The sequence below is a fragment of the Leptonychotes weddellii genome, chromosome 3 (genome assembly GCF_054177405.1).
Source record: "Leptonychotes weddellii isolate Sample4059 chromosome 3, ASM5417740v2, whole genome shotgun sequence".
Taxonomy (NCBI): Eukaryota; Metazoa; Chordata; class Mammalia; order Carnivora; family Phocidae; genus Leptonychotes; species Leptonychotes weddellii.
In genome coordinates this window covers 57466714-57478803 of record NC_138371.1, presented here as the reverse complement: position 1 = coordinate 57478803, position 12090 = coordinate 57466714, and the positions used below count along the sequence as shown (strand labels likewise).

The 12090-nt window shown below is 40.7% G+C and overlaps 1 protein-coding gene across 5 annotated transcripts in view; it reads right to left on the bottom strand.

Annotated features, from left to right (window-relative positions):
- Positions 1 to 39: 39 nt before the first annotated feature.
- Positions 40 to 12090, bottom strand: part of ABCB11 (ATP binding cassette subfamily B member 11) — an 84454-nt gene continuing 72403 nt past the window's right edge. For 3 of the 5 annotated variants that reach the window (XM_081814247.1, XM_081814246.1, XM_081814248.1), the window contains 5 exons: positions 10788 to 10991; positions 9080 to 9321; positions 6568 to 6724; positions 5248 to 5445; positions 41 to 1709 (listed from right to left, as the gene is read on the bottom strand). In XM_081814247.1, the coding sequence (XP_081670373.1) occupies positions 1455 to 1709; positions 5248 to 5445; positions 6568 to 6724; positions 9080 to 9321; positions 10788 to 10991 (1056 nt within the window). In that variant the 3' untranslated portion in view covers positions 41 to 1454. Of the gene's footprint in view, positions 1710 to 5247; positions 5446 to 6567; positions 6725 to 9079; positions 9322 to 10787; positions 10992 to 12090 lie in introns of all 5 variants that reach the window. The other 2 variants (XM_081814245.1, XM_081814249.1) reach the window with 2 other exon arrangements.

Genomic DNA, 12090 nt, shown 5'->3' with positions numbered 1-12090 from the left:
GAAACTCCACTCTGCTGCTTATTAGCATGAAAAATTATTTAAATTTCTTTGAGCGCCAACTTGTCTGAAAAATGCAGATATTAATAACTAGTTCATATATTTGTTGTTTTAGGTGACGTTATGAAGGAAAATCCCTAACTAGATGCCTGGCATGGCTACATAAAAAAATAGTTAACATTCACAGAATATTTACCATGCTTTGGGTATTGTGTTAACTATTCCAGGCAGATGATCATTTAACATTCACAGAAATAATTTTCTCCCTACTTTACGGGTTATAAAACTTAGGCACAGACAGGTAAGAACATTGTGCAAAGACAAACAAGTACAAAGCAGTGAAGGTGAACTCTAAATCCAGGTGCGTCTTGTTTCTGAGACTTTGCCCTTGACCACTACTCTCCCCTGCCTTCCACAACAAGCGTGTGTCCTCCCCGTTTCCCCTGTCTCCTGACAAATGCTAACCAGCCAAGGGAGACTCCTGACAGCCTGCTCTGCCCTCGTGGAGAAACAGTGCTCAGTGAAGGGTACGATGGGTAAGTCTGTATGAGAAAGAGGCCATAAACTGCCTCCAAGCCACTGTCTCCCACAAAATGAGGACGTACTCAGCAAAGATTCGTGGAACAAATGAATCTCTCAGGGACACACGAGCTTTGCTTTTCGTTCAGTAATTTCTACATGCTTATGGATTACACTACCCAGGCTAGAACCAGGCTAAGACAGGAGCCTTTGTGAAAAAGAACAAAGGAAAAAGCCCACCACAAACAGCACAAAATTTATAAACATAATCACTTACAAAGAAAAGTAATTTCCCAGTGGTATTTAAAAGAAGGGGAAAAGGTGAAAAGTTTGGTTCCTAAAATTTCATTTCTTTGTGTTAATTTTCTTTGTGATCGACCCCCAAGAGGCTCTTGGTGGATGGAAAAATGCAGAGTCAATATTGTACTAAGTTCAAACTTGGCTCTGGAAAAGTGAGAAGCACGAAGGCAGATGCAACTCACCCCACCACGCACAGTATATGCTGCCAAGTAATGCAATCGTGATAATGACCATAATAATGGCCGCAGTTTTCTTTGGATGGCTATTATGTGTATTCTTTCATTTTAATGTTATTTTGTGCATTTTGCCGATGACCGAGTCTCAAAAAAAATAAGCAACTGGAACAGAGTTAGTAAGTGGCAGAGTTTGAGTTCAAAGCTGTACCTGCTCCAAATCTCAGGATTGTTTCCCACCTTGCTACACCGATGCTCAGTGTAGTCGTGCTTTAAGTGCAATAAGTTTCATGGCGTCTTTTGCACTGGATAATATAATACTTTCCAACACTAAAGAGTATGCTGATGACAGATATTTATTCTGCTTAAAAGACAGAGGCAATCCCGGGGCACCAGGAAATGACCCGTGTTGCCTTTGACCCTCTCCTTGAGCCATAATCATAACACTTTCGGGCCATTCTACCTCTACCCATCCCTGTCTCCCATAGGGAAGGACTCTGACCTAGTCCTCACCTCTGGGAGGGACATGATGAAGTCATGCAGCTGTGCCCGCTTTGCGGCCTCTATGACTTTTTCCTTGGGGATTTCTTTGGTGTTGTCTCCATACTTGATATTGTCCATGATGCTACAGGCAAACAACACTGGCTCCTGGGAAACAATCCCAATGTTCGAGCGGAGAAACTGGACGTTGACTTTTTTGCTGTCATGTCCGTCTATCATCTGCCAATAGAGGGGACCAGCAGAGCATTAAGTTTTAGAATTCCAGCAGCGAGGAACGTTCATATTCTAGAGGTAGTAGTATACAAGACATTTGCTTTGCTTATGAGATAAAAATCCCAGGAATCTTACAAAGAAGTTATGTTGCTTTTGACCTCGGGAGGTAGTGTGTGTCAAGAGTGGTGTCAAAGTTATGATCAGACTATGGTTTTGGTTGTTTCCCAAACTCCAGCCTTACAGGCAATACAAACCAGAAAGGCACTCGAGACAGTATTTTGTTAAAAAAAATTTCCCTTTATACTTTGGTGCAGCACATCCTCTACAAGTATGAAGAATTACTCAATTTTGAGACTCCACAGGTTATGAAACAGGCTCTTCTGGGGGAGCCTGGGTGGCTCAGTCAGTTAAGCGTCTGCCTTCCGCTCAGGTCATGATCCCGGGGTCCTGGGATCGAGTCCCGCATCGGGCTCCCTGCTCGGAGGGGAGCCTGCTTCTCCCTCTCCCTCTGCCGCTCCCCCTGCTTGTGCTCTCTCTCTATCTCTCTGTCAAATAAGTAAATTTTAAAAATCTTAAAAAAAAAAAAAAACAGGCTCTTCTATGTAAAACCATTGGACAGTATAAGAATTAAAGCTGTTTCCTTGATTTTACTGACACTAACATAATAGACCCAAGTAAGAAACGAGCATATTTATTCACTTAGTCAGTCAACAAACATATATTGAATTTCCTGCCACAAGGGCACCAAACTAGGCAGTCTTTTGGCTGCTATATAATGAGAAAATAATCTCTGTGTTCTTGTTGTTCGTGGGCTAGACCCTTGAGTACAGGAACTCAAATATCTACCATTTGAGCTGTTTCACTTAAAATCCTTAAGATAGTAAAGGTACGGTATGTCTAACATACCACTATAAAGTGTTTGGCCTTCTGATTTCAGAAAAAGATTATGTTAAATGCTGTGAACATATGATATTTTAGATAAATACTCAACAATGGAAAAAGCAAACACCAGTGGGAAAAAATGTAGGGCATTCCTCAGCAATTAGCCCTGGCTCATCTTCCTCTGCTTATTTTCCATAGTACTTATATATTGCAAAGCACAATCTGATACCTAATTAAGTACTGGAGCTGTTTGCTAATTATTGTACATGAGATAGTATCGTAAGCTCCTAAAAGACAGAAGACATGCTTCACGTTCCTTAGACTCTCCCACGGGGCCTAACACAGTACTGCATATCACAGGAATTAAATGTTGAAAACATTGAAAGTTGCATTTGGTAGCTTCCTTAAAAGCAAAGACAATTTTTAAAAATTTGCATAAAAGGTGGTATCTTTCCCCTTGAAAAAAGTTCGCAGAAATGTTTTACAGTGATACAATAAAATATATTGTATTTATGAGATGTAAGGAATCATGCTGATTTCTTCATGGGCATTGCTTCCTACCTATGACCAGAACAGGCACTGAGCACATTGAGAGAAATATACTTAATGTATATGTTAATGTTGGAAAGGTCAAACGTGAAGGATTTGGATCCCTGTATGTCTCATAGCTCACAGTCTACCTGGGGTGATAGACGGGATGATCTGACATTTTGGGAAACTGGACCCTCTCCTTTGCAGAGATCAGACCCCAGTGCAATGTGCTTTCTAGGTTCCTCAATCACTATGTACTTTTAAACACATTAAAATCTTTATACCTAAAATTAATTAAAAAGTGATTATAAATTATATATAATCAACTCTTACTCCTTATTTGCATAATTTCCTGGATTCTACCACTATCTGTTCACTTGTTTCTTTGTTTTGCTTTATGCAGGGGACTCTTTAGTTGCCTCCTTCGAGTTTCTCTCAGCATTTCTCCTCATAATGTGACCTGTCCTCATTGCAATGAAGATCATACTACCCAGGGAACTCAAAAAGGCCTTTTTTCTCCCAAAATATCAGAGTTCAGCACTCTATCAACTGGGGAGCAGAATAAAACATTTTCAGACCTATGCCTCTGAATCATTTCTTAGAAAACTACTAGTGGATGCACTCCAACAAAATGAAAGTGAAACCCAAGAAAGAGGAAGATACGGGACTTAGGAAATGATGGATCTAATCCCAAGAAAACAGGCAGGAAACTCACAGGGTGACAAGTGTTCGGCAGCCACAGGTTGTAATTAGTCCAGGCAGTGACAGGCATGAGACAAAAAAGCTGGTCCTTCAGAAAAGGTAGCAGGATAGAGACATGGGAAGAATACAAACATTTTATAAAGGCAGAGGGTGCAAGAAAAAAGAAAGCCTTTCAGAAAACGATCAAGAAAGAAAATGTAATGCTGATGTATCTCACCACTTGACTATGGGATGAACAATATTTACATAATCACAACAAAAGTCGTCAGTTGATTTTTAACTTTTAGAGTCAGCCTAGAGTGAAAGCGTGAAAGATAATAAATGCTTTAAACAGAATGTTAGTGTTCTGCATTTTGATAATATAAAAGTACAGTTATTAGGACTGGAGAAATAAAAGGAGGGAGGAAGGGGTGAAAATAAACATAGGATTGCTACTATCCTCATATCAAAAAAAAATGAGAATTCAAGAGATACTATCTGTAGGTGGTGGAAAAGAAGCAGAATTATATTAATTAAATTTATAAGCAGAGAAACTGTTTAAAGTGATATATCTATATTGGGAGGAGGTGCGTAAAAAGAGGGGGAGTGGGAAGGGTAAGCTAAATTTCCATCTCTTGAGAGTAAGTCAACAGAGAGTCTGAATCTGTTAAATCGTGAAACAGCTGCGTAATCATATTCTGTAGAGACGTTGAGGTAATCATTGAAAGATCTAAAAACATCGTGTAGTTAAAAATAGCTGTCTTTACAGAGAAATGGGAAGTGGTGGAAAGGGTAGAATAAGAGGTTGCTTTTTATTACAAATCTTTCCTATTTTATTTTGTATTCCTCTGCATATATTATTTGGAAAGAAAGACAAGAAAAAGGGCAGAAAAGAGGAAGAAATGCTCTGGAAAAGGAGAAACAAAGCAGTTCACCAATTTTTCAAATCTCCTTGCCAAAGCTTTGTTGGCACAAAACTACCAATTTGAGTTCTTTATGTCATATAGACATAAGCTTCTCGAACCAGGATTGTGTCAGGTTTTTCGTACTCAACCCCCCCCAACTTATTTATCATTGCGTTACTTAACACCCCGTCAGTTTTTCCCTTCACGCTCACTAGTTTCCTGATTAGTTTGCACTTTCTGCTCCATTTACAGGTAAGTGAACACTTCTGTTAAACACACTCATCTCCAGCTTTGCCGTGCGCCCAGTTTGCTTTGTCTAACTAGCCAGCAGGCCATCTGGAACTGGGAAGAATATGATGTTAGAAAGTGTGAGGTAGAATCAGGTCAACCAGCAAATGACTGGAACTGGAAAATATCCACAGGGGTAAGTGTCCGAGGCAAGCACTTTAGAGTGAATCCGGCAAGGCGGGATCTTGAAACCACTTTGAAGGGGTTGGAGATATTCTGCAGAAAGCACAATTCTCTAAGGCATTTGCATTGCTTACCACCTTCCCTTGGTCAGGATCATAGAAACGCTCCAGCAGCTGAATACTCGTGCTTTTGCCACATCCACTGCTTCCAACAAAGGCCAGCGTTTGACCTGGACGAACCGATACTGAGAGACCGTTCAGAACTTGTATATCAGGTCGAGAAGGGTATGTAAATTTACAGTCAACAAAGTCAATCTGGCCCTGGAAGTTGTCCTGTGGATGGGAGATGGGACTTACATAGGTTCCTACTAGAATCCAGAATACTGAAAATGCACCTAATCTGAGTTTTAAGTCCTTGCTTAAGATACCTTCAACAGCACGCAGCCATAGTGCAAAGTCTAAAGACAGCCACTTGATGAAATGCCATTCTGTTCCCTATTCTGGCAGGTAGAGAATAAAGGGAGGTTTGAGCAGTGAAATGAAAGATATGTGACCTCTCATTCCCATCCTAACCTAAAGGGATTTCCTCGTCATCCTTTCTTGGACATTCTGAGTGGAAAAGAACAAATAGAAGATATGATTCCATCACAGAAGCCAGGAACTGTCCAAACCCCTAGAGTTCTGCTCCCCCTGAAGATTTCTAATACTAGCATTATGCTTCAAATGACTCAGAAAGTTACTTGCACCCTGTATTGCAAAGGTAGATATCTTCAGTTGGACTATCTGAATTATGAATTCCAGAAAGGGATAGAATTTAATAACAACAGGAGGAACAGGTCACTTGACCAATTTACAAAGATTTCTGAATTTTGTTCAGCTTTACTAGGCTTTAGTTTTGTTTTGTTCTCTTGAAAACACTGGAATATTAAAAAAATAGGCAGGGAAGATTAAAAAACATCTGTGAGGACTATCAGAAGAAAAGATATTTTGTTGAGATCAAATTAGTGTTCTGGGGGTCCACACGAGCTAAAACTTGAGCCTAGATAAACATGAATTGAATCAATATTATTGGACAGGAAGAACTGGTGTTTCTACATCCCATACCAGAACATTGGTAGAAAACATGGTGGTTGGGTAGGTCTCAAAAGATATCCAGCTTCATTCATTCTGGAACTAAGTGTGTTTTATATTACACAGAGTTTAGCATTTACTGGATATCATTGCCTTATTCAAATGCCAGCTTTATGAATAATTTTAATGCTAATTTACTTCATTCCTTTACATTTATAAATCTACTGTCTGTGCATTCTGAGTGCATATGAATGAACCCATAAACTGCAGGAACTGAAAAACTAAGTGGTACCTTCTGACCAGCTCCAAAGGCTGTTCTGCACACACACACACCCATAAGCACAGTGCCCCCCCAACTCCCTCCTTATCCCCCTCAGTACTTACCCACTTTTCACCTGCACTACTGTACACCTTGACTGGGGGGTGTCGGTCCAGCAGTTGAAAAAAGCGTGCAGCTGATATCTTGGCTTTGGCATAACTAGGGGTGTAAGAGGAGGCTCTTCCAAGAGCTGTTGCACTCAGTACAACTGAAGAGATCACCCTGCAATAGACCAGACACCCGGGTAAAGAAGGAGTGTGGGGTGGTTGGTATGACAGCCTAAGAGGAAGGTATGGGGGGGTCCGGCCCTGGTTCTGCTAGGAAAGAACGGAGCAGCCTTGAGCAGGTTGCCTTAGACTTGTCTGGGAATGGGGGCTTGGAGAGACTAGCAGTTTGCAATGAGTTCTATGTAAAAATGGTGAGGGGAGAATCACACAAGGGGTGTTCACACCTCCAAACCCTGCTTTAGCTACTATAGCCTCTTTTTCAAAAACTTGTTTGGGAAAAAAAAAAGACTTCTTAAAAAAAAAAAAAAAAGGAGGGAAGGGGTTTGAAAGATCACCAGATTGGGTTGAGTTTTTACAAAGCTAACATTCTTTGAATCTATGGTGAGTTTTGAAAAAGACAATGATTAGTGATATAAGCATCCTTCTGTACCAAGCATGCGTGTCATTCACGCTTCAGACACCATGGGAAAGATACAATTGTCTGTTTGCTTCTAAAACTTTTAACTATATTCACTGGGTGCATAATATATGAGCAAATGGGTGAGTGAATACATGAGTGATTAATATGGTGACACACAGCTCCCGTGCTGTAGAGATGAAGATTCGAGGGGCATCCTCTGGTTGACCACCTGCATCACCATGCACAGAGGGCCTGCCTCAGTGGTGGTGGAGGGCAGTGTGTTTGTGTGTTTTACTGCTCAGTTCATAAGCAAGGAATTCTTTTAGGCCAGATTTGCAAACCCAAACATCTCTAGGAGCCCAGCCCAAAACTTAAAGCAATGAAAAGCACCTGGAATAAAATGAGAAATGGTGGAAGGTGTTCTTTCACCTTCTACCTTTCACCAGTTTTTTAAGAGAAGCCAGAAGTTGGGAATTTTCTATAGTTTCCCAATTTTTACATGTTGGCAAATAAGTCTTCAAATATCTCACAGAAACTAACAAGTCAACAGTTTGTGATTTCTGATTTGGGGATTCACAGCTCTCAATATGCCAAAATTTAGAAAAGAGGCTTTCCTGATTGGGGTGGGTCGAGCAGGGCAGGAGAAAAATTTCTTCTATATTTCTAGAAGAAATCTAGAAGGCAAGAAGACTCATAGCTTGAGAATGACCCCAAAAGAACAAATTTCTGTTGGGACCACTTTTCCTAATGTCCTCCCAAGGCCTTCCCAGACAACCTCTCTCTCATCCCTCTAACATCCCCCACCCCACCACATTATAGCCATATACACCCACCCCCAGTCCCTTGGTACCCTGACACCCTTTGGCTCTCACCTCTAGAAATATGAGAAACTAATCTTATCAGAAGAGCAGATGCAGACTATAAGAAAGGAACATAATTCCCCTGTCCTGGCCTTTGCTGTCTCTACCTGGGAGGATTAAGGGGGAAACATGCCCTTCTTGCAAGAAGTAGAATTCAGATAAGATGGTTCAAAGAACTCTCTGATTCAAGGCCTCTAGATTTTCTTAGCGTTAACCAGTATGACAGACTGTGTAAATGGTTCATTTATCCTATTACTCTGAACAAATCCCTTGGCAATATGACTTTTTTACTCCTCTGTGATACTGTGATTTATAGTAAGAAACATCTATGTGGTCTTTGGCTCCCATTCCTGGCACAGAGCTCTTAAATCCTTGGAAGTTCCTAAATTTGGAGAGCGATCAAGGTGTCTTTGGTTATGTTAATGAGGTGACTCTGGAAGGCCACTAGTTGCCAAGGGAAGTAACCACACAACTAGAGAGGTGGAAATTTCAGTCCTATCCCTGCCCCCGACCTCTGGAAAGGTAGGGTGTCTGAAGGGTCTAAGGAAGGTGATATGGGCAGTCTTGGCAGGACGGAGCCCTTAACCTGTGGGATCCGACGCTATCTCCTGGTAGATGGTGTCGGAATTAAGTTGGGATCCATCAGGGTTCAGAAGTGTGTGTGTGACAGCAGTGTGACCGTAAAGGAGAAACACACTCAGGTCCTCTCATTAAAAGGTAGATTCCATTCTCTTTTCTTTAAATCTGGGCTTGGTTGTATGACTTTCCTCGGCCAAAGAGATCTTTGAAAATGTGATGCCCACAGGGACTCGAAAAGTGCTTTCCCACTGCACAACGGGGCTTGCTCTCTTTTGTTGTGCTTGGAATACTGAGACCGTGATATGAAGAAAGGCATGCAGAAGCCTGACTGAATCAGTCTAGTCCAGAAGAACCACCCTGACAACCCACAGAATCTTGACAAATCATAAATCCAACTGTTTAAGACACCAAGGTTGGTATGGTTTGTCAAGCAGCAAAGCCTACCTTACAGAGCCAGGCTATTCCTCCCTAGAGTGCTGGTCTTTTATGACCTTGGCCTGATAGTCCTCACCTGAACACATAGGTGAAATGGAGCCCTTCGTTGGGGATTAAGTAACCTCCGTATCTGTAGGAAGCAGAATTAGCAACAAACACTATGCACTGGGAAAAACCAAAGCATAATCCATAAATATTCGCTTTTCGAAAGGCGGTCTTGAATGGCTTCTCCAGCTCAACCTCAAATGCTTCAATAAACTGCCTCTCCTTTCCAATCCCAGCAACAGTGCGGATATTACTGAGAGCTTCATTCATAATCTGAAAAGTGAAAAAGAGTCTTAGGAACAAAAGAGCAGAAATAACTACTCTCATGACATTTCAGCTGCCACATGGACTCGATCTGGTGCAAATGGCAGAAGGTGGTATGAATCTGCGGTGGAAGCATCATCTGGGAACACATAGAAGTTGTCTGAGGTCAGCTTACCTGGATCATGAGTTGGCTAACCTCAGGTTCTACTTAATACTAACATGGCTTTTTTGCCTCCACTTGTTGTAGAAGAGAAAAGGGGAAAAATGTACCCACACTGATCCTTGAAAGCTTTTAGCTCTTTTGTGAATTTATTTGAAATGTCTAAAACGATATCTTTAGATGTCTTCCGGCACAAAAGATACTGAACAATGTAAGTTCAAAATACGATTCTATTTTCTTAAAAAATTAATCTGACGGGGGCACCTGGGTCGCTCAGTCGTTAAGCGTCTGCCTTCAGCTCAGGTCATGGTCCCAGGGTCCTGGGATCGAGCCCCACATTGGGCTCCCTGCTCAGCGGGAAGCCTGCTTCTCCCTCTCCCACTCCCCCTGCTTGTGTTCCCTCTCTCTCTGTGTCTCTCTCTGTCAAATAAATAAATAAAATCTTTAAAAAAAATTAATCTAACCAAATATAAGTATAAAGTTGATCTTTAGTCTATACTATGAATTTGTATTTGTTTCAGTCCGTACACTAGGGTAAATCATCACTGTTTCTGAATTGGCATTTCCTATCCTAAAATAGCACAGAGGTGGGCCACTCTGTCCCATTGGTATATGAAATCTTCTTGGCTTCTGTCTACTTGGGTGATGTTCACATTTCCTCCCTTAAGAGACAAAACCTAGATAACAGTAAATTTGTTAAAAGAGTAAAGGTGTGTATATGTGTGTGCATGATTTCTTATATCTGATAAATGTTTATGCCACCATCTCCTCATTTACCCGATAACCAGATATTCATTAGGACACACTTTTAAAAGTGCATCACTGAAAACTAAGAGTAATCGAGACCTAAACTGAATGTCATAGTTCCATTTGGGAAAGACATTTGTTATAAGTCTAGCAGACACTAAAATGTGAAAATTAAAAGTGTGTGCCATTCAAAAGAAGATAGCACCTCTCTCTGTGGGCAGCATGACCTGCGGAAACCATTTAGCTAAGAAACCAAGCAAACAGAAAACTGAAGTCTCCACTCTTGTGAATGAGAATACACCGAATCGGGAGGTGGAGAAAATAACCATTGGAGAGGAAATTGAATATGTAACCCACTCTGTTTGCCCCGCTGTTTCTCTACACCTGCTCACACTCACCGCATCAGAGCTTTATTGCCACAGCTTAAAAAAGGCTAGTGGGAGGCTTCCAAGGATGAACGTTTGTAGGCTAACAGCTTCCATAAGTCTATCTGTACTACTCATCCTTAAGGGTTTGTCTGACAGCCACTGAGCTGTAAGCAGTTTGAAAATTGGGTCTGTAAGATTACCTGGCCGGCGATCTCCAGAGCCTCCTTGTCTTGAGAGGCAAATCCTGTCAACATTCTGGTCTGTATGGCTCCCGATAAAGCCAAGAAGGGAAAGAAGCACATTATGACCAGGCTTAGCTTCCAGCTAAAGAAGAAGGCAATGATCATGGCCACAGTGATGTTAGTGAAGGAACTGACCATCATTCCGATTTGAGAGCCAGCTGCCTGCAAACCAAAAGCAATCAACCGATCTGAGACACACAGTCTCTTTTACCAAATATCACTATGTGAAAAGGCAATTTTATACAAAAAAAAAAGAAATTATTCTGATAAAATGTGCATAACATGATGTTTCTCATTTTAGCCGTTCATAAGTGTAAAATTCTGTGGCATTAAATATATTGTGTTGTGTAACCATCACCATCATCTATGCCTAAAATCTTTTTATCATCTACAACAAGAACTCTGTACCCATTAAATAATAACCCCTCTTCCTCCCTCTCCCTAGCCCCTGACAACCTCTATTCTACTTTCTGTCTCTATAAATTTGCCTCTTCTGAGTATCTAAGTGGAATCGTACAATAGCCTTCTGTGTCTAGCTTATTTTACTAAGCATAACATTTTCAAGGTCCATCCATGTTGTAGCACATATCAGAATTCCATTCCTTGAAAAGCTGAATAATATTTCTTTATATGTATGTACCACATTGCATTTATCCATTCATCTGTTGATGGACGCTTGCATTGTTTCACCTTTTGACCATATGAATAATGCTGCTATGAGCATTGATGCACAAATATCTGTTTGTGTCCCTGCTTTCCTTCTTTTGGATATATGCCTAGGAGTGGAATTACTGGGTCATTCGGTAGTTATATGTTTAAAAAGATTTTTTAAAATAATGAGCTCCCTAATGCACTTGAAGACTGGATTAAGAAAAGTCCATTTTATTCACAGCTTTGTGGAAGCTCATCTATTGACTAATTCATTTCATGGGAGTCAGAGTTAGAGCGGTCAGTATGAGACTAATTCAGCCCTGCAAAATGGTTACAATGGTAAATTTTATGTTTTGTATAATACAGCATGCATGTATGTCAGGTGACTAGGGATTTGGTCTGCTTGAAAATACCCAGGCCTTGGTCTTATGGTAATATTTCTGATTATTCGGTGAAGACTGATGCTTGTTCTTTAATTATAGTTTTGAAATTTGTACAAGACTATTATAAGAGCCCACTTTGATTCTCATTAAAGTTAACCTGCTCATTGGTACAAAATCACATGCTGACTTAATAACTAGCTGTTCAGTCAACACAAAATGGAGAAAAC